Source organism: Ranitomeya imitator, chromosome 6 (assembly GCF_032444005.1).
Source record: "Ranitomeya imitator isolate aRanImi1 chromosome 6, aRanImi1.pri, whole genome shotgun sequence".
In the NCBI taxonomy this organism is placed as follows: domain Eukaryota; kingdom Metazoa; phylum Chordata; class Amphibia; order Anura; family Dendrobatidae; genus Ranitomeya; species Ranitomeya imitator.
In genome coordinates this window covers 396,775,384-396,802,597 of record NC_091287.1, presented here as the reverse complement: position 1 = coordinate 396,802,597, position 27,214 = coordinate 396,775,384, and the positions used below count along the sequence as shown (strand labels likewise).

The 27,214-nt window shown below is 46.3% G+C and overlaps 1 protein-coding gene across 2 annotated transcripts in view; it reads left to right on the top strand.

Moving 5' to 3' along the window:
- ROCK1 (Rho associated coiled-coil containing protein kinase 1) overlaps positions 1–27,214 on the top strand; it is a 251,358-nt gene that overhangs the window by 167,087 nt on the left and 57,057 nt on the right. For both annotated transcript variants that reach the window (XM_069731169.1, XM_069731168.1), the window contains exons 5-14: positions 1,393–1,568; positions 1,701–1,785; positions 4,487–4,631; positions 5,896–6,034; positions 15,350–15,441; positions 15,755–15,914; positions 15,997–16,063; positions 17,479–17,567; positions 24,517–24,565; positions 24,756–24,891. In XM_069731169.1, coding sequence (XP_069587270.1) covers positions 1,393–1,568; positions 1,701–1,785; positions 4,487–4,631; positions 5,896–6,034; positions 15,350–15,441; positions 15,755–15,914; positions 15,997–16,063; positions 17,479–17,567; positions 24,517–24,565; positions 24,756–24,891 — 1,138 coding nt within the window. The remainder of the gene's footprint in view (positions 1–1,392; positions 1,569–1,700; positions 1,786–4,486; positions 4,632–5,895; positions 6,035–15,349; positions 15,442–15,754; positions 15,915–15,996; positions 16,064–17,478; positions 17,568–24,516; positions 24,566–24,755; positions 24,892–27,214) is intronic.

The window sequence follows — 27,214 nt, the reverse complement described above, 5'->3', positions numbered from 1 at the left end:
TTGCGTTTCCCTTTGCGGTATCCCCCCAGTGTCGCGTTTCCCTTTGCAGTATCCCCCCAGTGTCGCATTTCCCTTTGCGGTATCCCCCCAGTGTCGCGTTTCCCTTTGCAGTTTCCCCCCAGTGTCGCGTTTCCCTTTGCGGTATCCCCCCAGTGTCGCGTTTCCCTTTGCAGTTTCCCCCCAGTGTCGCGTTTCCCTTTGCAGTATCCCCCCAGTGTCGCGTTTCCCTTTGCAGTATCCCCCCAGTGTCGCGTTTCCCTTTGCAGTATCCCCCCAGTGTCGCGTTTCCCTTTGCAGTATCCCCCCAGTGTCGCATTTCCCTTTGCAGTATCCCCCCAGTGTCGCGTTTCCCTTTGCAGTATCCCCCCAGTGTCGCGTTTCTCTTTGCAGTATGCCCCCAGTGTCGCGTTTCCCTTTGCAGTATCCCCCCAGAGTCGCATTTCCCTTTGCAGTATCCCCCCAGTGTCGCATTTCCCTTTGCAGTATGCCCCCAGTGTCGCGTTTCCCTTTGCAGTATCCCCCCAGAGTCGCATTTCCCTTTGCAGTATGCCCCCAGTGTCGCGTTTCCCTTTGCAGTATCCCCCCAGAGTCGCATTTCCCTTTGCAGTATCCCCCCAGTGTCGCATTTCCCTTTGCAGTGTCCCCCCAGTGTCGCGTTTCTCTTTGCAGTATCCCCCCAGTGTCGCGTTTCCCTTTGTAGTGCCTCCCCTTACCGCAATACTTTTTTTTTTTGCAGAGCCTGCAACATTCCACAATCATGTTATCCTTTGCTGACCCCCATTACACCCTATTATGCAGGCTCGCTCACATCCCACAGTTTCCCCCCCATTCACAAATCCAGTTGCCTTTTGCAGGGCCTATCTTCCACCATCATGTTGCTTTTTGCAAAGCACCGCTTAGAAGCAAGAGTTGTTAGAGATGGCTACTTATCTTCTACCTTAAAGGGGTATTCTCATCCCAAAGATCCTATCCCAGTATGTAGTGAGTATAATATTACTAAATAACATCCAATTAGAAATGTAGTATAGTTCTTCTGATTGATATGTTGCTTACCCCATGTGCAGGCAATTACAATAGCTTAGGTATCCATGGTTACGGCCACTCGTATAGTGACCGTTGGCTCAGTGGTCATAAGCGACATGGCGAATCAGAAGTATAGTAGATTTCTAAGTGAAGGTATTGGCTGATATTATGATCACACCTACTATATGTTGGCATAGGATCTTGCAGATGACAAAACCCCTTTTAACATACAAAATGACAAAAGAGCAAGGACAAACCATAGTGTCTGCGCCCTCTGGCCGTGGAGGCTTAGTCTACTCATGGTGAATTCTATGCTTTCTATGGGGCCTCTCTTAGTAAGACGATGTTCTGTATTTCGCTCTTATACAGCTATTCTACGCTTTTCAAGACGACCGGTATCTGTATATGGTGATGGAGTACATGCCGGGAGGAGACCTGGTAAACTTAATGAGCAACTACGACGTACCTGAGAAATGGGCCCGGTTCTATACAGCTGAGGTGGTCTTAGCCTTAGATGCCATTCATTCTATGGGCTTCATTCATAGGTAAGTTTCTGACAGCGCTGCACAGTCACATCTATATGCCTAAAGCGAAATATTGGACAAGTGAGAAGAAATTCTATAGCCGCGGATAAAGCGATGTAGCAGTTGTATTTAATGCCGGCCATTGCCTTGCAGGGATGTGAAGCCTGACAATATGCTGCTTGACAAGTCTGGCCATGTGAAACTTGCAGATTTTGGTACTTGTATGAAGATGAACTCGGTAAGTTGGCTGACTGATGAGTCTCTGTGATCATTCACATTTCCTGGCTGCTCCAAATATATGTAAATCTGCTATAGTTGGGTTACACATGTGATGGGCTCAGGGACTACTGTGGCCGCCATTATAGTTGTCACCACGATTCAGAAAGCTAACCAAATCTGCACACTAATGCTGTGACCATGCAGGACAATTATGGGATGTGCTGTCCAGCTGTCTGACAACACATTTGTGGATTGTCGCCCATTATTTTCAGATATTATTATACTGGACAACTCCGCTTTTCCTACATGTCTGCTTTAGTGAAATGCTTATAAAACTAGTACTGGAGTGTTAGTACTGACCAAGGAAATGACAGATAAAAGGCACAATGCAGAAAAAAATAAGGATAAAACATTTTTTTCCCCTGAAAACTTAAAGGAAAAAAAGCAAAATCTATAATATAACTCTGGGGGCATCACTCTGTCCGAAGCCTATATAGACTGCGCCTGCCCAGTCTGGACCCCACAGAGCGATGCATCCAGGGATGAGAATTGTGGCCCAGGAGATCGCGGTATGCGTAAGCACTGAACGCATACCGCGATCTTTGACCGAGAAGCAGGAACGTGCCAGGAGGGTGAGTATACGATATTCACCTGTCCACGTTCTACCGCCGGGCTCTATCTTCCGTGTTCTCTGTCTGTGACGTTCAGGTTAAAGGTGTGATGACAAGTTTATTGCGCTCCCTCTGACTGAACAGTCACAGCCAGAGGACCCGGAAGACAGAGCGGTGCGCCGCGGTGGAACTGGACAGGTGAATAGGGGGCCTGAGCCAGCGGCGACTCCGGGACCTGACCCCCATAACGCGCCGGTGTCCCCGCCTGCTCAGGCCCTTGGCGCCCAGCGACGAGAGGTGAGTGTCTTATTTTTTTTTTTTTTTTTAATCGCTGCAGCATATGGGGCATATTATGCTATGGAGCATCTTATGGGGTCATCAACCTTTATTGAGCAGCATACGGGGCATATTATGCTATGGAGCATTTTATGGGGGCCATCAACATTTATGGAGCAGCATACGGGGCATATTATGCTATGGAGCATCTTATGGGGACCATTAACCTTTATGGAGCAGCATACGGGGCATATGGATGGGAGCAGCACATGACAGGATGGAGGCGCAGGATGGGAGTAGCACATGACAGGATGGGGGCGCAGTATGGGTGCAGCACATTACAGAATGGGGGCGCAGGATGAGAGCAGCACATGACAAGATTAGGGCGCAGGATGGAAGCAGCACATGACGGGATGGGGGTGCAGGATGGGGGCTGCACATACAGGATGGGGGCTCAGGATGGGAGCAGCACATGACAGAACGGGGGTGCAGGATGGGAGGAGCACATGACAGAATGGGGGCGCAGGATATGGGCAGCACATGACAGAATGGGGTGCAGGATGTGGGCAGCACATACCAGGATGGAGACCATATACCAATATAAATACTCGTCAGCTGGGCGTAGAATGGGTTCAATAGCTAGTAATAAAATAATCCCATAAATTTTTACGTTAATAGTTGTAACATAAATTCTTCCATAGGCTAGATGGTAGCTTGCTGAGCTTTGGGGATACGACTACTTGGCCCCCTCAACATCTGAAGAGTGGGGCTCTGGAGTCCCCTAGAATAGGCTGATGGTCTCATTCATCGTCTATGGGACTGACGGTTATAGAGAACATTGTACTTGGTCTTCTCCATCAGCACCATGATATTGCATGGAGAGGCTCGATTTGGACCATTGCTCCGTTCAGTCTGTGAGCTCAAGTTCTTGGGATTGTTGGGAGCACCAGTGAGCAGCAAGTTATTAGCTAGTACCCTATCTAAAAATGGAAGTGATCATCAGTAAATTCACCCGTGCTGGGTTTCCACAGAAAAAGTGATTTCAGGATCATGCAGTAAGTTGTGGCGAGGGAGTCAGAAAGCTCTTCTCCTGCACTCTTACATAATTCATCTCTAGGTTTAGTGTTCTTTACAACTCCAATTAAGATACAGATATTGAGATGTAACATGCGGGGCCTGGGGCAGGTTAGATTCTGTGCAGGTGTGTGGTGTCTGGGATGGTGCCCGTGTAGGATGGGAGCAGCCGCCATGTAGCGCTGCTGCCGCTGCTTCCTTTCTTCCTGCTTGAGGGGAAACCACGGCTGCCGCTTCATTTATTGTTAGACACCGATCTCAGCCTTATGAAAGGGGCATTTACAGTAAAGATTACTGTGAACGATGGTCCATGCAGTGTAAACATCTGCCGATCAACGAGCAAATCGCATGTTCATTGGGTGAGATAAACGCTGTGCCGCACAAAATATCAAATGCCATCATGCGGGATAAACCATACGTATGCTGCAGAAGCAGTGGTAGCCTATGTGTACTGACCATTCATTGCATCTATGGACCAGTCTATCTGGGTAGACTGCAGATCAGAGAATATTTACCTATCGGCGGTTGTTAATGCTGCTAATCTGGGTAATGTAAACCCGCCATCAGTGAGATCTGATCACTTTGCTGGAGACTGAGTAGCTCATGTAATATCTTCAACCATTCTTTTTTTTTTTTTTAAATCCATGTAAATGTTAGTGGTAAGGTTGAGGATAGTGAGAGTTTCAGTACGTTGCTTTTTACTATTTCTGATTATCGGGGATTGTTCATGTGTGATTTACCGTTCAATCTTGCATACAGGAGGGAATGGTACGATGCGACACTGCTGTAGGAACTCCTGACTACATTTCCCCTGAAGTATTAAAGTCCCAAGGAGGAGATGGTTGCTATGGACGAGAATGCGATTGGTGGTCTGTAGGAGTGTTCCTTTATGAAATGCTTGTAGGTAAGTTCTGTGGTCGTGTATGACCGTGATATACTGATTACAGCCTGGGTCTCTTGGTGCCATCCTTTACAATGTGCCTTATCTGTTACTGACAACACTTCACCTCCACACTTCCCGTTGGAATGAATTGTGCCAATGTCAATAATTGGTAAGATATCAGCAGGTGGATACATCTATATGGCACATGAGGTCATTTGCTTTTCCTTTGCTATTTAAAACTTGATACAAAGTAAAAAAAAAAACAACAAAAAAAAACAAACAAACATATCCAGGCAGATGTCAGGCCAGTCAATCGTGCAGTGTCTATTAGTGGCACTCGGTCTCGGCATTCACTTTCCTGCATCTCTATGCATTGGAATTTGCTGCCCACCCAGAGCTTTATGTAAAATGCATCTACTTCCAGTAGAGGAAACGTACAATGCAGGGTGATCACGATCCTTAAGCAGCAGGATGGCTCCTTTCTCCTGTTAAATAATACACACTGTCCAGACTTCCAACTATACAAATAGCTACACAGTTGTAAAGAAGCATTTAAAGAGAACCTGTCAGCAGAACTTTGTCTTCCTGACCCCAGCCTCACACCAGTGATTGACAGGTCATTCCCAGGGGCAACGCAAGCCCAAGTGAGTAGTTTGGCTCTTGCAATGTCACCACAGTGTTACTGCACCTGGGCCGCCCCCCATGAATGACGGAGCCTGGGCCGCCACCGTGAATGACGGAGCCTGGGCCACCCCTCGGGGATGACGGTGCCTCCCCCCACCCCAGGATGATGGCGCCTGGGCCACCCCCCGGGGATGACGAAGCCTCGGCCACCCCTCGGGGATGACGGCGCCACCCCCCACCCCGGGATGATGGCACCTGGGCCGCACCCCTGGGGATGACAGCTCCTGGGCTGCCCCACTGGGGATGGGATGTTGTCTGGGGGAGAAGGCAAGCGTGACCTGTCAATCACTGTCAGGAGGTTGTCACGGGGTGGAGAGAGAGGCCGGAGCGCTGTAAGTTCAGGCTAAACCTTCACACTTATGAGCTCATTGCATAAGAATTTGTTGATGGAACACAAGACAATGGAAACATGGATTTGCAATATAAAGGTATGGAAATCCTCATCATTACAGATACTTTACTGTGATGATGTTACTTTGGGGTCTATAACCTGAAAGGTTGCTTTTAAGCTTCAGTGTGTTACTTTAAGATGCTAGTGATCCATTAATGTTTGTGCTCGGAAACCTTTAATAACAGTATGACAAATGATCTTTTTCTGTAGGAGATACTCCTTTCTACGCAGACTCGCTGGTTGGTACATATAGCAAGATCATGAATCACAAAAACTCGCTTACATTCCCGGAGGACAGTGACATTTCAAAAGAGGCGAAAAACTTGATCTGTGCATTCCTGACTGACAGGTATTGTCTTCATTAATATTTTGTGATATTTTGCTTGGCAAGCCCTAACTCTGTCGACTCCCCCATATAAAGGAGTGCATCGCTCTTCTCAAGTATCTTCTGTTCTCTGTAAGAAAATTGAATTCTCTGAATTGGCTTATCGCCCCATTAAACAGCCATTTAAATTCCAGCCACCAAATACTTGTCCCCTCACACAACCCGACAGGGGACATCCTGGTGCCCCGTATACAGTAATGGTCGTCTTCTTTCACTAATATTGGCGAGTAAAGGTGTCTTATATGTAGTGTATGGTGGCATTAAAAGACAGAAATCCTGGAATTGTATCAATGGTGTTTCTTGTTAATGACTTTAGGATCTAAATCTTGCAGAAGAAGCGAAAAAAAAAATTGACCAAAGCTTTCTTAGATAGTCTCTTGGCCACTAAACAAGCATGTTAGGCCGAACAGCAGCATGGCTGTCAGGTGTGAAGCATGAACCTGACATCAGCTGTTCTCACTTACAGAAAATCTGTGGTCTATCTCTAGCCTATAGGGGTATTCCCATCTCCAGGATCCTATCTCAGTATGTAGTAGGTGTAATAATTATATCCGCAAATACCTCCAATTAGAAATGTAGTATAGTCCTTCTAATTCGCTATGTCGCTTACCCCATGTGCAGGGCATTGCAGTGGCTTAGATATCTATGGTTACTAACTCACTATATAAGCGGTTGTAACCATGGATACCTAAGCTACTGCAAATGCCCTGCACTTGGGGTCAGCGACATAATGAATCAGAAGAACTATTCTACATTTCTAATTGGAGGTATTTGCTGATATTAATATTATTACGCACAGTAAACATTGGAATAAGATCTTGGAGATGGGTATACCACTTTAACTCATTCCCACAAGTGTTTGCTGGAGAGATTTAAGCGTCTTGCTTTTAAATATTTAAGAACATGACTAAAGTATTGGTACAATATTAGCCATGTGCTTAAAGGGATTGTGTGGGACTTTATATTGGTGGCCTATCCTTAGGATTCGTGTTAATGGGACCTGAGCTTCAGTCCCTGAAAATCCTCTGCACACCATGCATAACGGTGGTGACCGCCGATTGGTGGGGCTTTGAGGTTTCGCACCTCCTCGAATATTGACCTTTCCTAAGAACAAGTAATCAATACTTAAGTCCTGGACAAACTCATGATGTGTTCCCAATTCATCTTTTTTGCCATAATTTTCCATTAATGCAGTAAAATCACTGTGTGTTTATGGCATTTTCGGAAATTACGTGAAGAAATAGTTTTATAACGTATTGTGTGAACACTGCCTTGAATGTGCAGCTGCCGGCAGAACACTGCATTGCAAGCTATCCAAGGAATTCTGCTCCAGTTGTGTATAAATGTGTAGCGCTGCGAGAAGAAATGTCCCATCCTGCACGTAGTAGGAGTAAATCCTCAGAATGGTGGCCATAGAAGACTGTGCGCGTGAAATTTGTATTAAGCTGCTCAGGGAAATTATGTTATCTACTGAAATATTAATTGGTAGCGGTCCCCATGGCTGGCTGACTGGGGGGCTGTGGTACTCCGGCGAGGGTCTCGTCTTGTGTTATGCTGCCCACCGTTCTGTACTTGTAGAAGTGGCCATGTTTGTCATCGTAGCTCAGTTTCATGCTTGGCACAACCTCTACTAATATTACAAAGCTTCATCCGATAAAAAAAACAATAAAAAAAGAGCACCTGTGCATGAACAGGTTAGCCACATATCCGTTATTGATGTGACTACCCTGATATTGGGCGGCCCATAAATCATTTGGCACAGGAGGGTAATTGTCATATGCTGAGCTCTTTACTAACGGCCCAGAAATCCAACATCAGCTTTGTGCCACGTTCACAGTATTCAATCAGTATTACATCAGAGGAGAAGGATAGAAATCCGTCCCCACTTCGGCCTGTTTCGCCCGCTCCTGGTTTTGGCGTCACTGTGGTATACCGCGCGGCATTAGTGGATCAGATGTGTTCTGTATGTGTCGGCTGCAGTGATGTCTGTAGTTTGGGGGGGATTGTGGACCCTTCAGGTCTGCTTGGAATAAGTGAAACTAGACCTGGAATAAATCCTCCATTGTTCCAAATCCTTTAAATGACAAATTGTAGGAAATGAGATGTACAGTGTGTCGTCGTCTCTGCTCCCAGCCCTGTAATGGAGGCCTTATAAGGCAGCCGGCAGCACGACTTCTACAGGCAGATAAAATCATATATATTCGCTGCATTTGAAATCACTGCCGGCTTCTGTCATTTTTTATCTAAATAAAGCAAGATGTGAGTATATGTAAGCGATGAAAAAGAGCGGCCGAGTGCCTTTGTAAGGAAATGTCTGCAGTCCGCAATGACGGGTTATGTGATGGCACTTCATTGTAACTGAAGAATTGCTTGGTGCTTTCTGCTTTTCTTGATCACTACAATTGTAAATTACTTGGTTTTCTTACCATGCACTAGTAGGCACACTCAGCTATTTCTCCAGGCCTGCACTATTGTACTGATGTATTGCCTGTGAGCAGTGGTCGCATCCCTAGGTGGTGATCCCATGTGTGGGTCACAGAGGTGCGACTGGCTTATATCTGACTTTTTTGGTATGCCCTTTTGATTTGCCATCAATGTCTAAGTTAGGATTATCCCTTTTAAATTGCCTTTTTAACTGATATGCAAATTGCCTCTTCAGAGAAAAAGAGGACTTAAACTCTATAGCGCCACCTGTTGGAGGTAGCGATCCTACAAGTCACAATCAACCCTTTAACGAGTTGTGCAATACGACTTAGGATAAAAGCCAAATCAGTATCTCAATTCGCAGACACGGTGTTTCGGGCTGTTGGCCCTCGTCAGAGCGAAGCATGAGAACTAATTTGGCTAGGTGTGAGGCTCTGGACTGGGGTGTAAGGGGCATGAGTGTTAAAGGTTGCCATTTTTGGAGGGATGGGGAGTAAGTCAAAGGGTACAGCCATCCAGGATTTAATAGATGCAGTAGAAAATCTGCAGACAACTCCACAGTGTTTGAGTCTCATCGAGCCATGCATGGTTTGTTCACCTTTAACCGCAGATTTGCCTCCAATTTCAGCCTATTTTATTACAATAAGTGAAGAAACACTTTACCTATGTGAACAATGCCCTAAATGCTGAAGGAACACTGAGGCCCCGAGCCAGTGAGGTTAAGCAGAATGTGTCCTAAGACATGGTCTACCAGTCAGGGTGGATTAAGGGTAGCCAGGGCCCCGGGCTGTTCACACACTGTGGGCTCCCCCGGTCATGTAACGGGGGTCATGTGACGGGGGTCATGATATACCCGAACCAGATTATTCCAGAAAAATGGCCGGGCCCTACTCTACTGTAACCTATTCAATATTTGTTAAAATCTGCAATACAATTTAGGTATATCTTCACCAATAATATCACATACAAGGAACAAATACCACCGCACCATGACCAGACCACAAATTACAACCACAGTGATCGAATAATATCACATACAAGGAACAAATACCACCGCACCATGTCAAGACCACATATTACCACTTGGTGACCAAATAGCACATACAAGGGACAAATACGACAACACCATTTCCAGACCACATATTACCACCCCATAGTGACTGAATACTACAATACTGATCAGTAAAAAAAAACAAAAAAAACAACAACACAATACTATCATCATAAGTGCCAGTATTCACAGGAGATCTGTACTTAGTATGCAGTGTCTGTGTAGAGGTAATACAGAGATCACTGGTGGTATTATACACAGGAGCTCTGTATATAATGTATAGGTAATACAGTGATCACTGGTGACATTGTACACAGGACCTCTGTATATAGTATACAGTGTATAGTGTCAGTGTATAGGTAACACTGACTCACCAGTGACGTCTCTAGGTGAAGTCCTTCATCTTTCATCCAGCACAGACCGCCATCATTTCTTCCAGCCAGGACTCGTTTCTGCAGGAAATAACACAGTTATCTCGAGCTCCGCTTGTAGAACACATTACTTAATTTTTCACAACTTCTACATTACACCACATGAAGAGAAAAAGGCGATATAGTGTCACTCTGCACAGTAACAGGACCGCCCCCCCCATTTAAAACCGTATACTCAAAAAATAAAATAAATACATCACTGCAGTAATAATATCCCTTAATTAGCCCCTATGGTAATACTATTCCCCACCCCATGTATCTCATTCCTGGCTCCAGCCATATGTTCTCCCATCCTGCACTCATGAGTATCCATCCTGCCCCATATGATCTCCCCATCCTGCCCCATCTGTCTCCATCGTATCCATCCTGCCCCATGATCCAATCCTGCCCCATGTCTTTCATTCTACCCCGTGTCTCCAATCATGCCCCGTGTCTACATTCTGCCCATGCCTCCAGTCCTGCCCCCAGTGTGTCCAGCATATTACCCCCACTGTCTCCAGCAATCTGCCCCACTGTCTCCAGCAATCTGCCCCAGTCTCCAGCAATCTACCCCACTGTCTCCAGCATTGCCCCCAGTGTGTCCTCCAATCTGCCCCAGTGTCTCCAGCATTGCCCCCCAATGTGTCCTCCAGCATTGCCCCCCAGTGTGTCCTCCAGCAATCTGCCCCACTGTCTCCAGCATTGCCCCCCAGTGTGTCCTCCAGCATTGCCCCCCAGTGTGTCCTCCAGCATTGCCCCCCAGTGTGTCCTCCAGCATTGCCCCCCAGTGTGTCCTCCAGCAATCTGCCCCACTGTCTCCAGCAATCTGCCCCACTGTCTCCAGCATTGCCCCCAGTGTGTCCTCCAATCTGCCCCAGTGTCTCCAGCATTGCCCCCCAATGTGTCCTCCAGCATTGCCCCCTAGTGTGTCCTCCAGCAATCTGCCCCACTGTCTCCAGCATTGCCCCCCAGTGTGTCCTCCAGCATTGCCCCCCAGTGTGTCCTCCAGCAATCTGCCCCACTGTCTCCAGCATTGCCCCACTGTCTCCAGCATTGCCCCACTGTCCCCAGCATTGCCCCACTGTCCCCAGCATTGCCCCACTGTCCCCAGCATTGCCCCACTGTCCCCAGCATTGCCCCACTGTCTCCAGCATTGCCCCACTGTCCCCAGCATTGCCCCACTGTCTCCAGCATTGCCCCACTGTCTCCAGCATTGCCCCACTGTCTCCAGCAATCTGCCCCACTGTCTCCAGCAATCTGCCCCACTGTCTCAAGCATTGCCCCCAGTGTGTCCTCCAGCAATCTGCCCCAGTGTCTCCAGCATTGCCCCAGTGTATCCTCCAGCATTGCCCCCAGTGTGTCCTCCAATCTGCCCCAGTGTGTCCTCCAGCATTGCCCCCCAGTGTGTCCTCCAGCATTGCCTCCAGTGTGTCCTCCAACCTGCCCCAGTGTGTCCTCCAACCTGCCCCAGTGTCTCCAGCATTGCCCCCCCAGTGTGTCCTCCAACCTGCCCCAGTGTCTCCAGCATTGCCCCCCAGTGTGTCCTCCAACCTGCCCCAGTGTCTCCAGCATTGCCCCCCAGTGTGTCCTCCCTCCAGCATTGCCCCCCAGTGTGTCCACCGTTTAACTGATCAAAAAAAAAAACAAAACAGTCTCCTCACCTGTCCGCGCTCCCGGCGGCGAGCTCCCTTCAGCAGCGCACACTCGCCGGCGACTGACAATGACGTCAGACGCCGGCGACGTGTGCGCTGCGGCCGACTTCAGCTGCCAGCCTCCAATTGGCTGGCGGCTGTTGTTGTTAACTATTGACGTGCGGGCGCGCCCGCACATCAATAGGAAACCGCCGCAGCGCCGGAAAGGGCCCGGTGAGCATTTGAGAAGGGGCCCAATGCGGGCCCCCTCTCTCTGCCCACCGGGTCTGGGGGCACATAAACGCCGCCCGGCGGGCAGTCACAGACGATTATCAGAGGGTTAATCTGTGCGGTAGCCCAGGGCCCCCCCAGACCACTGGGCCCTGGGCTACCGCCCATATTGACCCTCTGATAATCCGCCCCTGGTCATAAGACATGGTCTACCAGTCAGCTGTGTTCTGAGGAGCCTGGTCCAGGATAAAACCCCTAATCGATATCCATCTGAAGCTGCTTTCTCCTCCTGATCATTAATTTTCAAAATTCTCAATTCCCAGGTAAAATGTGTGTTCAGTGAAGATATAAGGTTACATTACTGAGATAAGAGATGGCAATTACTACGAAGATTCTATGGAGGAGGGAGGGGCTACATGCACAGCTCCTCCCCTTCCTGCTACATAGAATCTTATCAGCACCAACTGCCATCTCCTATCTCAGTAACGTAACAATCTCTCTTCACTGAATACACATTTTACCCGGGAATTCAGAATTTTGAGAATGATCAGTTCAGGAAGAGAAAGAATCAGATTTATCTGATGATATATTGCAAAGTTTCTTATTTTCATATGCTATTGATTTCCGAAATAAAATTAAAATGTCTACTCTTTAGGCTTTGTTAAAATCAATCATAAAGGTGCCAAATGCACCACACAATGGACACTGATTGTGCTGGATGGACTTTTAATAGGATCTTTCTGGGTTCTCCAAGTGGTCTCCCACTCCACCCCTCACCCCCACCCCCAAATACTACAGTTAGTGGCACAAGATGAGTCACGTCACACAGCAAGTTGACAGATGCTCTTTAGAAATCCTTCTTGTTAAATTTGCTGTCCTACAGTGCTAATCTGTACAAAACTTAGCCAATTTTGGTAATTGTAAAGGTAAAAATTCTGGACTGGCCCCAAATATGACATTAACTTATAATTCCCAGAATCAACGCTGAATCTTTAGCATCTGACTTTGATCACTGTCTGTCTCCCAAGCACCCCCCCCACTTTTTAATAAAATAACACTTATACTCCCCTCCGGTGAGGCGCCATTCCAGCAGTGTTGGCACTGGCTCTCCCTGGGCTTGCGTAACACTGTCACATGATCCCTGCGGCCTCTCTGCGGCTGCTTCATTCTCCATGCTTTTCCACAAATCACACATGGGAAGGAAGTAGAGAGAGAGCTGCCGCAGCTCCTACTACTTTATCTACCGTTTCGTCTAAGAACACTACCACGATTAAAGAATGGGATCTAACCTCTTCTCGCAAAGAGCAACTTCTCCCAATGACCCAGGAGCAATTTGATGAAGAACAATGCTTTTTCCAGCAAGGAGCTCCAAGTTACAAGGAAAAAGTGATAACCAAGTGGCTTGGTGGACAAAACATAGAAATTTTGCATCCATTACCAGGAAGCTCCTCTGATTTCAATCCTATTAAAACCTGTGGTTAATCGTGAAAAAGTGGGAGGACAAGCACTGATTTAGACAAGAAAGGGTCATCGGTCAGGATTTGGCCCAGAAGCGGATATCCAGCGTCCAGGGCGAAGGGCAGAATTTTTGGAAAATAAGGAACAGCACTGTAAATATTGAGTCTTTGCGTAAATTTGTTATATTTGTCACCAAAATATTAAAAACCTAAGGAATGCTGATTTTACTTCAGTATCCATAGAAATATCTGAATAAAAGATAGAAAACACTGACGCAGAAAACATTATGAAAAAACAAAATTTCAGTCTCAAAACTTTTGCTCCTGACTGTAGATCCCAAGTGAGCAGTCAATCTTTTTTTTGCACCAATACCATTTGTCTGCCATTGATCACCACAGTTGAGAGGTGTGCAGCCAGAGCTGTCAGGCCACACGATGGCTAAGGCTACTTTCACACTTGCGTTGGTACGGATCCATCGCTAAGCGTCAGCCCGACGTACCGACGCACGTTGTGAAATTTTGTCACGACGTGGGCAGCGGATGCCGTTTTTCAACGTATCCGCTGCCCATTCTAAAGTCCGGGGAGGAGGGGAGGAGTTCCGGCGGTAGGAAATGGTGGACGCGACATACAAAAAACGTTACATTGAACTTTTTTTTGTTCCGACGGTCCGCCAAAACATGACGCATCCAGTGCACACGACGTATGACCATACATCGCGATCCGTCAGCAATACAAGTCTATGGGCAAAAAACGCATCCTGTGGGCACTTCTGCAGGATCCGTTTTTTCCCCAAAACGACGCATTGCGACGGACGTCACGCGACGCAAGTGTGAAAGTAGCCTTAGGCACCTGGCAGCGAGGGGCATCCCAGTGCTGAACGGCCGTATCACCTACCTACTTGTCTGCCCCTTTCTCCCAAAACTTGATGCTTTGTTCTGAATAGTCGGATGAATTTGTATGGCTCTGGGTCATGTGCTGAGCCCACTCCATACTCAAAGGGGGCTGGTTGTATTGCACAGTAGACACCTGCCAGTGATGGCATCTAAGGGGTTAAACTACTGTAATGATGAACCACAAATCCATGGCATCTACGTGATTAGATAGGGAAAGACAAAAAGACAAGTGCTCCTTGAAGCGTTCACGAGAACCTGATGGGTGTTTGACAGCACACACAAAGTTGGGCTTTAACTTTAGGAGCCCCTTGCATTTCTATATGCACCCCTGTTTACACAACTTATGTACCATGTATGTGAATTCTTAAAATGTGTCAACCACAACATTAGTCTGTTGTTTAACGGCTGTGACCAGTCATAACACTTGGGCCCCGATTAGTCAAGAAGATGACTCCAGAATTTTGGCATAAAGTCACTTTGAAAAGTTGCAGATACTTTACATATCTCTGAGTTGCACTAAAATTTAATGACTTCATGTCTTCACGCCAGTTTCTTCCAGTTTGATAATGGGAGGAGTGAGGGCGTAACGCCATAACGGTGCTAATTCATGACAAGCTGTGGTGTTACCTTACACCAAAAATCTCACTCCAGTACCGACTTAGTAAGATTCATGGGTGCACGCCATTTGTCAGACGTGCCCGATTCATTAAGAGGTGAATCAGGAGCAGATGACTCCAGTTCATGCTGGTCTTGATGAAAATCTTTGGTGACTTGCTAACTCCCTGCAATGATTGCCCAGACTACGTCACAATCTGCCACTCGACAAAGTGTTTTGGCTTCTAAATTCAGACTGGCTAGTGAAGTTAAAGGGACTCTGCCGGCACAGGATGGCTTCAAATGAACTACAGCCGCTAGGTGTGTCATGGTGGGCCAAACATTTATATATGCACCTGCCTGTTTACCCTCTATCTCCACTCCCCTCGGGTTTGCGTGACGGCTATGGCATTGTAGAACCAATGAAGGGGCAAAGATGAAGCACCAAGCGCCTGTACTTGGTTTTAACACTCATTCTGTGCCGACGGTCCCTTTAAAGGTTTTTCCAACATAATAAAGGAATTGGAATAAACAAACATGGACAATGAACATTATTATAATTATTTATTTTTTTTATTTCCTCACAGGGAAGTCCGTTTGGGGCGGAATGGGTTTGAAGAAATTAAACGACATCTTTTCTTCAAAAATGACCAATGGGCATGGGAGACCCTCCGAGATAGTAAGTTCTTCATCAGTAATGATTGGGGGTTTAATGCCAGCCTCTGTTTAAAGTATGAGATATAAGGGGTGCTCACTGTTTGGTAGGTTATAGTGCTCTGAAGAAAGTCATTTCACATGAATATTTGAGAATAAATTTAGCCTCTATTTAAACAATTGGGGTCGGAGGAGCCTCTGATCCCGGCCTTTTAACCCATTCACCTTATACAGCACTGTCTTCCTGTTGGTTACGAAAAGGAAGAAACGACCTACCTGTCACATAAGGCCTGATATTTCCTAAACCACAGTGACGCTCTTACTCTGTTCTTCCTTAGCTGTAGCTCCAGTGGTTCCAGATTTAACCAGTGACATTGATACAAGTAATTTTGATGATTTGGAGGAAGATAAAGGAGATGAAGAGACATTCCCAATTCCTAAAGCATTTGTGGGGAACCAGCTTCCTTTTGTGGGATTCACGTATTACAGTAACAGACAGTAAGAAATGATTCCATGTAGATATAAAGGTTTTTAAGACTCGTTATATGAATGTTCCGACTTTTTATTGATTGTTTTTCAGGTATTTGTCTGACCCTTCTTCAAGTGCTGATGACAATAGATCCAGTTCCAAAGTTGATAAAAACCTGGTATGACTACACGCTTGTATGAGTGATCTCTAATGGTATTGTTGTTCTATCAAATGGCATAAAATTGGAGAATAGGGCTAGGATATGCCATCACCTTTTACAGGGAACCTGTCAGGCGATTCTTGCTGCTCATACTATGGTCAGCATAAATCTTCCCCATGCTGCACAACTGCATCCAGGTTTTTCTTCTCTGAAATGTTCCAGGGTTTCAGATACTTTAATAATCTGTCTGGGGACCATGGCTGGAAGCAAGGCTAGTCTGCAAGTCTGGTTCAGGCAAGATCCCAGCCCCCTTAGTCATGCACTAGAGATAAATTTTAACTAAATCTACGAAAACTAATAAAAAAAAATCTATAAAATAAAAGATTCTAAAAGATAGGAATATGTATCACTATCTGGTTTTATTATTAAAAATACTTTGAAACATTCCCTTTTGAGGGGCTTATGACTTAATAAAGTTAGCACCTCTTAATCCATCTTACATTGGTTTTGGTGTGGCTTGTAAAACGCCAATCTAAGTGTCCCCCATTGGGCTTCCCATTAAAGGTACCGTCACATTAAGCGACGCTGCAGCGATCTAGACAACGATGTCGATCGCTGCAGCGTCACTGTTTGGTCGCTGGAGAGCTGTCACACAGACAGCTCTCCAGCGACCAACGATGCCGAAGTCCCCGGGTAACCAGGGTAAACATCGGGTTACTAAGCGCAGGGCCGCGCTTAGTAACCCGATGTTTACCCTGGTTACCATTGTAAAAGTAAAAAAAAAAACACTACATACTTACATTCCTGTGTCTGGTCACGTCCCTCGCCTTCAGCTTCCCGCACTGACTGACGTCACCGCTGTGCTTTGCTTTACGGCCGGCCGGCGCTCACAGTCAGTGCGGGAAGCTGAAGGCGAGGGACGTGACCAGACACCGGAATGTAAGTATGTAGTTTTTTTTTTTTTTTTTTTTTGTTTTACAATGGTAACCAGGGTAAACATCAGGTTACTAAGCGCGGCCCTGCGCTTAGTAACCCGATGTTTACCCTGGTTACCAGTGAAGACATCGCTGAATTAGCGTCACACGCCGATTCAGCGATGTCAGCGGGAGATCCAGCGACGAAATAAAGTCCTGGACTTTCCCCAGCGACCAACGATCTCCCAGCAGGGGCCTGATCGTTGGTCGCTGTCACGCATAATGATATCGTTATGTGTGACGGTACTTTAACTCCATTCATACTGTGTTAAGTTTGCACAATTAGAAGCTGTAGTCGAGACTCTAAAGTTAGACCGATCCTGGCCAGCGTCTGATTTTTTTTTTTTTTTTTGGCCCTAGTCTCTGATTTCCATGAGATTTATCATTCCTTAAGGTTTGTGATAAATATTAATATAGTACAGTGTTACTTTGTAAATATATGATAAACATGTACTTCAGGTGGAGAACTTACAGAAGAGCATATATCAACTTGAAGAGCAGCTACATAATGAGATGCAACTGAAAGATGAGATGGAGCAGAAATGCCGGTAAGCTATTCAAGGCTCTGTTCACACCTCGCATATCTGGAGTCTGCTTTACTCCCCAATTTCTAAAGTGAAATCCTTAGAAGTCTGCATCTAAAATCTATTTTCCACTCTTATTCATGCATTTCTGCCCCAGTCACAACAAGGCTAGGCCAGCAGTTTAACCTCTTTACAACCTATGATGTATAGGTCGCCTCCCCCTCTTTGATTCGGGTTCAGGCACTGAGACTGTGTTTTCAGGCACATGACAGATGATCTGATCAGCGGTCATGTGCCCCTAACAGCCGCGTGTGGAATGGCAGCTGTTAACATGTTAAATGCGGCTGTCAATCTCTGACAGCCACATTTAACATGCTCGCACCAGAAGGGTGTCGCTAACTCCGCCCATCAGCGCCCCTTTCACATGATGGCAGAGCGCCAGTAGGTTGGTATGACAAACCGGGGTCTGCAGGAGACCCCTGTGGTTGTCATTGCCGATGTGAGCGCTGCCCTGTGGTCAGCGTTCATAGCCCTTCTATGTGTAGCACAAGCGATCAGATAATCACAGCTTCAAGTCTCCTATGGAAACTATTTCAGCAAGTAAAAAGTAAAAGTAACTTTAAAAAAATTTTTTTTTTACATATAAGCGATCAAATCACCCCTTTTGCCCCATTCAGAATAAAACAATCAAAAATACAAACACGTATTATATTGCTGCGTTCAGAAACGCCCGAGCTATCAAAATTAGAGATGAGCGAACATTGTTGCCTCCCTCCTTATTCGGCAAGCTATAGCGTTTTTTTTTTTTTTTTTTTAATCAAATATTTTTATTAAACAGTAAGAAAAATATAAGTAGATTACATTACTGTAAACAGTACATACATATGTTCTGCATTTTCAATAAACTTTTTAATCCCAAACCAGCTTCCCTCCCCTCCCCTCCCCCCCATCCCCGGAGACCCAAGAAGAACCACTCCGATCCTCCCAAACGTCTATCCTTAACCAAGAACAAGAAGGTGTCATGTCAATACTGCTCCCACGGGGGCAGAGTACCCAAAAAACTAGAAAACAATCTCCAGATCACGCCGACTTGAGCCAAGGGTTCCACAACTTGTTGAAAAGGTCCATCTTGTTTCTTTTAGAATAAATGCTCTTCTCCAATGCCACGATATAGTCCACTTGTGTCATGAAATCTCTTCTCGTTGGTGGCTCTACCCTTATCCAAAACTTAGCGATCAACTTTCGAGCAATAAACAGCAATCTTGCAATGACTGTTTTGTACGAGTTATCAGTTACAATCTCCTCTACGTAACCCAATATGCATACCAAAGGATCCCGTGGTATCGAACATTTGTATGTTAGTCCCACTTTATTTAGCACCACGATCCAAAACGAGGATAGCCTGGGGCACTGCCACATCATATGGAGGATACCCGCCTCGGACTGCGAGCACCTAGGGCATTCGGAGTTAGGTCTTAGACCAGCTTTATACAACATGTCCGGAGTTCTATAAGCCCTATGAATGACCAACAGCTGTGACAGCCTCCCAGGCTCACTCATCGAGATCCTGGGCACGTATTCCAATATTGAGTCCCACTGATCGCCGTCAATCACCCCCAGGTCTGCCTCCCACTTTGCTCTAGCTCTGATAGGGTGCCCCTCTAAAAAGGAAAATAGAAGAAATTCATATATTCCTGAGATCACCCCCTTCGTGCCTTCCCCTATGAGGATAAAATCTAGCATTAGATCCACCTGGATCTCCATAGGCCCCTTCTTACATTGTGCCCGATATGCATGAGAGATGCGGTTGTATTGGTACAATTCAGAGATGGGCAGCCGAAATTCCTCCTGTAGTGTTTCAAAATTCTTAATTCTACCTTGGTGCAAAACTTGGCTTATCCGAGAAATTCCCGCTCCCTTCCAAACATGGAATCCCTCCATCTGTCTAAACTCCTGCAAGAGACAATTATTCCATATGGGCGAAAACCTAGTAAGTGCCCTCACACCCCTAATTCCTTTAACTTTGTCCCAAACCTTATGGATGAGCCGAACAGTGCAAAATTTAGTCCCCTTCTCTCGGAAATGCCCACCCTCCAAACCCTCAACTAGTACCCTTGACCCAATCAGTTTCCTCAGACTGCAGGGTGTCCGCTCCCAACCCGATTCCACACCCCATCCCCTAAAATGCTGACATTATGAAGCCAAAAAATATAACCATGGGTTGGGCAGTGCCACTCCCCCCTCCGTCTTTGGTCTTTGTAGGATTTCCTGTTTAAATCTAGGACTTTTCCCACCCCAAATCAGCTCGCCAAACAAAGATCTAATCCTCCGAAATCTATTCTGCGATATCCATATAGGGGAGTTGTGCAGCACGTAGAGAAGTTGCGGCATCACAATCATCTTTATTAGATTTATTCTACCAATGACCGATAAGTGTAACTTTTTCCACGCCTGAACCTTAATACGTATCTTCCGCAATAGTGGCGCCAAATTTAGTTCCTCAAAACTCGTCAGAGGCAACGCAATCTGAATCCCCAAATATTTAAATTTATCCACCAACCTCAACTTTGCATGAGATTCCCTCATAGCACTATTCTCATAATCCCCATCCACTAACATCATATTGGACTTTTCCCAATTGATTCTCAGGCCAGAGTAGCTCCCAAATTCTTCAATAATGGCCTCCGCCCCTGTCAGGGACTCCCCCGAATCCTCCAAGAAGAGCAAAATATCATCTGCGTATAACGCTACCTTCTCTTCCGAATTTGTAGCCAGACTGGGTGAATTTTCCAACCCGCCCTCCTCAAACCAACCTGACCTGACAACTTTAGAGAGACCCGAACTGGGCTATGGTCTGATAAAATCCTGGGATTATATTCCACCCCGTTTAACAGTTCGTTCATCCTATCGTTACCCAAGGCAACATCAATTCTTGACATCGAGCCGTATGTAGTCGAGTAACAGGAATAGGAATATGTATTGGCATTGCGGACCCTCCATAAATCAATCCAACCAATTTCTCTGAGATAGTTACCAAAGGGAGTGTCATTACCGTCCCTGCGCTGTGATGCGTGGTTACTCTTGTCCCAGTGGTCATTTGCTATATTGTTTACATCACCCACCACCAGAAGGGGGATCCCATCCCAACCTCTTATAGCCTCCAATATGTCCTGGATCTTCCTTCCAGAGTATGGCGGAGGTATATACAATGATACTATGCACATTAAACAGTCAAAGATTTTACACACTAGCAAAACGTATTGACCATCCGTATCAATTTTAACCTCAACTTCCTCAAATGGGGTATTAGTGTGAATTAAGACTGACACTCCCCTCGCGTAACTAGAGAACGTCGAATGATACGCCTTGCGCACCCACCGTTTCTGTAATATATCAACTTTTTCCTCCACTAGGTGGGTTTCTTGCAGGCAGATCACCGAGGGCCTCTGTTTCAGAAGATACTGAAATATTGCCGCGCGCTTAGTGGCGTCCGCTAACCCCCTAACATTTCAGCTTATAATATTAACGTCCCCTCCCATTTTCTAGAGAAAAAACAATGAGTTAGAGCAGTCTCCTTCAGGTCTCCCCCGACACCCCCCCACCCCCTCCCATCCCCCTTTCCCAACTTCCCCATCTAAAACTCAATAGAATTCAACTGGTACAAACTTTCTTTCTCTGTATGAGAACTGAGAGCTCTTGATACAACCTAGAACTGAGCCCCTTGCAGTCCATCTCTCCCCCTCCCACCGCTATCAACATGAAATATTCTTTGCGCCGCCGAGCACACTATTTCAAACTTTTGGGTGCATTCTGTAAGACAAGTTCAAAAATCACCATCAGGGGGTATAAACAAATGAGTGACGAAGTCTCAGCGTCAGTCTCATCGGCTCCGATCCACGCCAATTTTCTTAGTATTGGTATCTAGCCAGTGCATAGCCTCCTCCGGGTTCTGGAAAAAATGAACACGGTCCAGCGCCACCACCCTGAGCTTAGCCGGGTATAACATCGAATATTTTAGGTCCAGGTCTCGGAGCCGCCTCTTGACCTCGCCGAACCTCATTCTCAGTTTCTGCACCGATGCCGAGTAGTCCGGATAAATGGAGATCCGATTTCCGTCTATGCTCAGTCCGTCACTGATCCTGGCCTTCCTTAGTAGGGTTTCCCGGTCCCGATAGTCCAAAATTTTTGCCAGCAGAGCTCGAGGGGGGGATCCAGGCGGCAGGGGCCGGGTGGGGACTCTATGGGCCCTTTCCACGGAAAAGTGGTTGGTAAGGTCTGCTCCTCCCACCGAGTTTTTGAGCCATGCCTCAATGTATTCCGTAGGATTATTCCCCTCCACCTTCTCCGGCACCCCAATTATTCTTAGATTGTTCCTACGGGAACGATTTTCCAGGTCATCTGTTTTAAATTCCAGTTCTGCAATGCGCTGAATGTATCTCTTTTCTCTTTTCAACAGTTCATTTGTCTGATCTTCCACACTGCCCACGCGCTCCTCCACCACCTCCACTCTTTTCTCCACTTTACGCATAGCAGAATTAAGGGACTTCATTTCAACTGTTAAATCGTCTACCCTTAGGTTCAGCGCAGCCAGGGCAGATTTGCAGTGTATAACGACTGAGAAAATGTCCTGCAGTGTAGGTTCCCCCACGTTTGATTGCTGCGCACCCTCAGAGTCCTTAGCCTGCACTGGACTGGCGGTGGGTGACATGTTAGTTGTCTCTTGCATCTCCTGCCTCTTCCCTGGAGAAAGCCGCTCCTCCACCACACTGAGGGTGTCATCCCCTCCTCTCTCCTGTCTCTGCGGGACTTCCTCCTCATCTGGCCCCTCAGGGCCCAGCAGCAGGGCACCCCCCTCCTCTGTCCGAGCAAACCGCTCCAGCCGGGCGATTACCTCAAGCCTCCGGCGGTATGCGGTGCTGGCTCTGGCCGCCTCCTCCTCTGCCACGGCGCCATCTTGGATTTTCGCGCCAGCCGCGGGCGCTGACTGTCTTTTGCGCGGCATTACCGCTCTTCTCCTTTCGCTGCCTCCGGCACTCTCCTCCGTGCCCAGGGGTCCTGCGGAGCAACTTCGCCCGGTTTTCGGCGCTCGGCGGCGCCTTCAAGGGTGAGGATTTAGGAGCGGTGCGGGGAGAGAGATCCGTCGCACGTCCGCTCACATCGCTCGCTAGGCCACGCCCCAAGCTATAGCGTTTACCGAAGAAGCTGCAGCGGGAACCCCGATACCTGGAGCGCTCCCGATAATCAGCTACATGTGTCGCGGCTGTGTGGCAGTCATAACACAGGCTCTCCATGCATACTTGTGTTGTGACTGTCACACAGCCGTGACATGTGCAGCTGCGGTGCCGAACACCTGAAGCTTTTTTTTTTTTTTTGTCTCTGCAACATTGCAATAGAATGCAGTAACGGGCGATCAAAACATCGTATCTACACCTAAAAGGTATGAATAAAAACGTTAGCTCGGCGCGCAGTAAATTAGCCCTCAACCAGCCCCAGATCCAAAAAATGGAGACCCTACCGGTCTCGAACTTTTTTTTTTTTTTTTTGTTCAAATTTACAGATTTTCTCTTCACCACTTAAATAAAAAAGATCCTATACATGTTTGACCTGCCGTTATGATTCTTCAGGTCATTGAGTCACAGATACCAGTTTTAGCATTTGGTGAACACCGCACTTGATCTGGGTTGTCTAAGGCCAGTCTCACACGTCCAGATAATTCCGGTACCGGAATTGTCCGTGTCCGTGTGCTTACGTTGAACATCAGTGTGGCACACGTGCGGCAGCCGTGTGCCGACTGAGGACCACATGGACCGTGCAGGAGACAACGCTAGAGTTAAGCGCTGTCCCCTGCGTGCGGTGCTGAAGCCGGTATTCATCCCTTCTTCCCAGCAGCGTTCGCTGGAAAGAAGGAATGAATAATCTATTTTTTTTTTTTTTTTTTTAATAAATAAAGTTGCCGGTAATCTGCCCCCTCTCACCCCCTGTGTGCCCGCCCGCTGGCATTAAAATACTTACCCAGCTCCCTTGGCGCTTACATCCTCTCAGCGTCGCAGCTCTTCCTGTATGAGCGGTCACGTGGTGCCGCTTATTACAGTAATGAATATGTGGCTCCACCCCTATGGGAGGTGGAGCCGCATATTCATCACTGTAATGTGCGGTACCACGTGACCGCTTATACAGGACAAGCAGCGACGCTGAGAGGATGTAAGCGCCGAGGGAGCTGGGTAAGTATTTTAATGCCAGCGGGGGGGCGCACAGGGGGTGGGAGGGGGCAGATTACCGGCAACTTTATTTAAAAAAAAATGGGGCTTCAGCACCACACGCGGGGGGGACAGCACTTACAGTAGTGCTGTCTCCTGCACGGCGCACAGACTGCACACGGACAACATCCGTGTGCGGTACGTGTTTTACACGGACCCATTGACTTTAATGGGTCCGTGTGATCTGTGCGCTCCCACGAACACTGACATGTCTCCGTGTTTTCCAAACGGACACACGGTCCGTGAAAACACGCTGACATGTGCAGAGACACATTGATTTTAATGTGTCTACGTGAGTCAGTGTCTCCGGTACGTGAGGAAACTGTCACCTCACGTACCGGAGCCACTGACGTGTGAAACCGGCCTAAAGTGTCACCACATAAATTTGTGTCTTTGTTACCTTCCATTTTTTTACACATGTTTTTTGGATAGATTAAAATCGAAGATCTCATGAACACTGGAATCCTACACAAAGGCCATGGCTAAACTGGGAATAATTGGATGGGGTTGTATCATGTCTCTAGGGACAATGCCTCAATTATAAAGTCTGTATTCCAGATGTAACATTTGGACCCACAGTGGTTCTACTGAACCAATCTATGTTAAGCATCTAAATCATGATTTAGTCTGTTATTTTTTATTACTGTATATACATTACTGACTTTTGTTACATAGTTTGCTTGATTTCATTAATATTTTTTTTTCTTTTGTTAAAGAATGTCCAATATTAAACTAGACAAGATAATGAAGGAACTGGATGAAGAAGTAAGCTTTCTCTTGACTTTTCTTGAACCTTAGCATGCATAATTATGTTCTGATCATGTTCTTCCATGTTCTCCTGGCCCTGAGTCACATATTAATTCAGTCATGCAACTGATAGGTTGAGCAATATGCCCATACCATCTAAAAATACATTATTACGTAAGGTGCAATCATACATGGTGTATAATTTTAGGGCAATCAAAGAAAGAATTTGGAATCGGTCGTGTCTCAAATTGAGAAGGAAAAGATGATGCTACAGCACCGAATGAATGAATACCAAAGAAAGGCAGAGCAAGAGAGTGAAAAGCGGAGGAATGTAGAAAACGAAGGCAAGTTAACAGTTCGTTGTTACTCAGCCTAATGTTGGTGGGCATGTGGTCCTTCTCCGGATTGTGGCCTCTGCATTGGGTAATTAGGGGTTAATGTTCGAGGAAGGGGTAATGTGTAATCATGTTAGTACTTGATTACAGCTAAAAATAAGTCATTTTAATCTCCAGTACATGAATGAAGATTGATTGCATGCCAGAGTATCTTGTACTTGTAAAACTCTGAGAGATGACAGAATGTAAAAGTCTTCATTTTCACCTTGTGTGAGGGATGCTCTTACACTCATTATCCTGTGAATAATTGGTCGTTGCACTAATTAAGAACAACTTTTTATACATTACGCTTAAGATATTGGCTATGGGAACTGATAATCAATATGTGGTCATACACATTAGAATTTTGGCATTGAGCCACTTCTACATTGGATGCCCTGTCAGCTTCTTGTCTGTAAGTGGGGCCCACTGCTCTATCAATTCCTTTCTGATCTTTTTTTTTTTTTTTTAAACCGATCCTGGCATTTGTCTAAAAAACTGAGTTAAAGATCTTGTAATAATCCATGAGCTCCCCTGTTTCTGACACTATATTTTTTTCCTTTTTTGTGCTGCCATCGCAGAGACATTCAAATTTGTTTTTTTTCTGGAGCACAGTATGTGAAATCTCTGCTTGTAGTGTAAATGAGCGTTTTTCAGTCTTCCATGGGGTCATGCACTTTCACCCCTCTTTCCCTCATGCTGCTAATCACAGGTCGTAAATAATATTGCAGGCTATTAAGGTACCTTCACACTGAGCAACTTTAGAACGATAGCGATCCGTGACGTTGCAGCGTCCTGGATAGCGATATCGTTGTGTTTGACACGCAGCAGCGATAAGGATCCTGCTGTAACATCGCTGGTCGGAGCTAGAAAGCCAGAACTTTATTTTGTTGCTGGATCACCCGCTGACATCGCTGAATCGGCGTGTGTGACGCCGATCCAGCGATGTGTTCACCTGTAACCAGGGTAAACATCAGGTTACTAAGCGCAGGGCCGCGCTTAGTAACCCGATATTTACCCTGGTTACCATTGTAAATGTAAAAAAAAAACAAAAAAACAGTACATACTTACATTCCGGTGTCTGTTGCGTCCCCCGGCGTCAGCTTCCCTGCACTGTGTCAGCGCCGGCCAGCCGTAAAGCAGAGCACAGCGGTGACGTCACCGCTCTGCTTTACGGCCGGCGCTGACACAGTGCAGGGAAGCTGACGCCGGGGGACGCAACAGACACCGGAATGTAAGTATGTAGTGTTTTTTTTTTTTTTACATTTACAATGGTAACCAGGGTAAACATCGGGTTACTAAGCGCGGCCCTGCGCTTAGTAACCCGATGTTTACCTGGGTTACTCTCTCCAGCGACCACACAACGACTAAACAGCGACGCTGCAGCGATCGGCATCGTTGTCTATATCGCTGCAGCGTCGCTTAATGTGACGGTACCTTTAGTCTCAGTCATATAATTAGTGAAATGAGTAATGGATGTGTAAGGAGTTAGTTAAACTCTGCAAAAGTACTTCGGTTGTTTTAAGCAGAGATTAGGTTATGCTTACATGAGAGACGTGACTGCTATGCCGGAACCTTTCCAAATGGATCCAAGATAATTCTCATATAGAGGTTTTCTGAGAATGTGATAAACGGCCACTGTCACATATTTCAAACTGCAATGCATTGTAGTCATGTGTCAACACAGGTTGCAACCTGAAGAATGATGAAGACACAAAAGAGCATAGTAGAACCAAAAACACTCAGTTTAAAAAAAATCACAGTAATCCGCAAGTGCTAGATTACTGTGATTTTTTTTTAAACTGTGTGTTTTTGGTTCTACTATGCTCTTTTGTGTCTTCAAGTTTCTTGGTGGTGTGTGAACGTGTTCTTACAGACTTGTTCACTGTGTAGCCCATGTGTTCCTGTTTCCTGCAACCTGAAGAAATAGCCAAAACACATGTCTAGAAAATTATCAGGTTGAGGAACGGCATCATGAGCGAACATAACTGATCTACTCACTCCAGGAGAAAACCTTCTCGTCAGCTGATAGAACAGAACATTCATTTTTTCCAACTATAGTCCTGCTCAGTATTAATTTTTAAATCTGTTCTGTTGAGTTAAGTCTGAGAAGTTTATTTTTTTCCTTTCCCGCCACAGCCCTTCTCAGCGGCAGAGTGAACAGATCAGTGCTGCTGCTTCTCAGACAGTTGAGGCTCACGTCTCATGCACTGTTGTTTTAGGATTGCAGCTTGAAATATGTGACTGCACCCATTTTTTTTCACATTCTTCAGAGAACCCCATTCACCAGAAG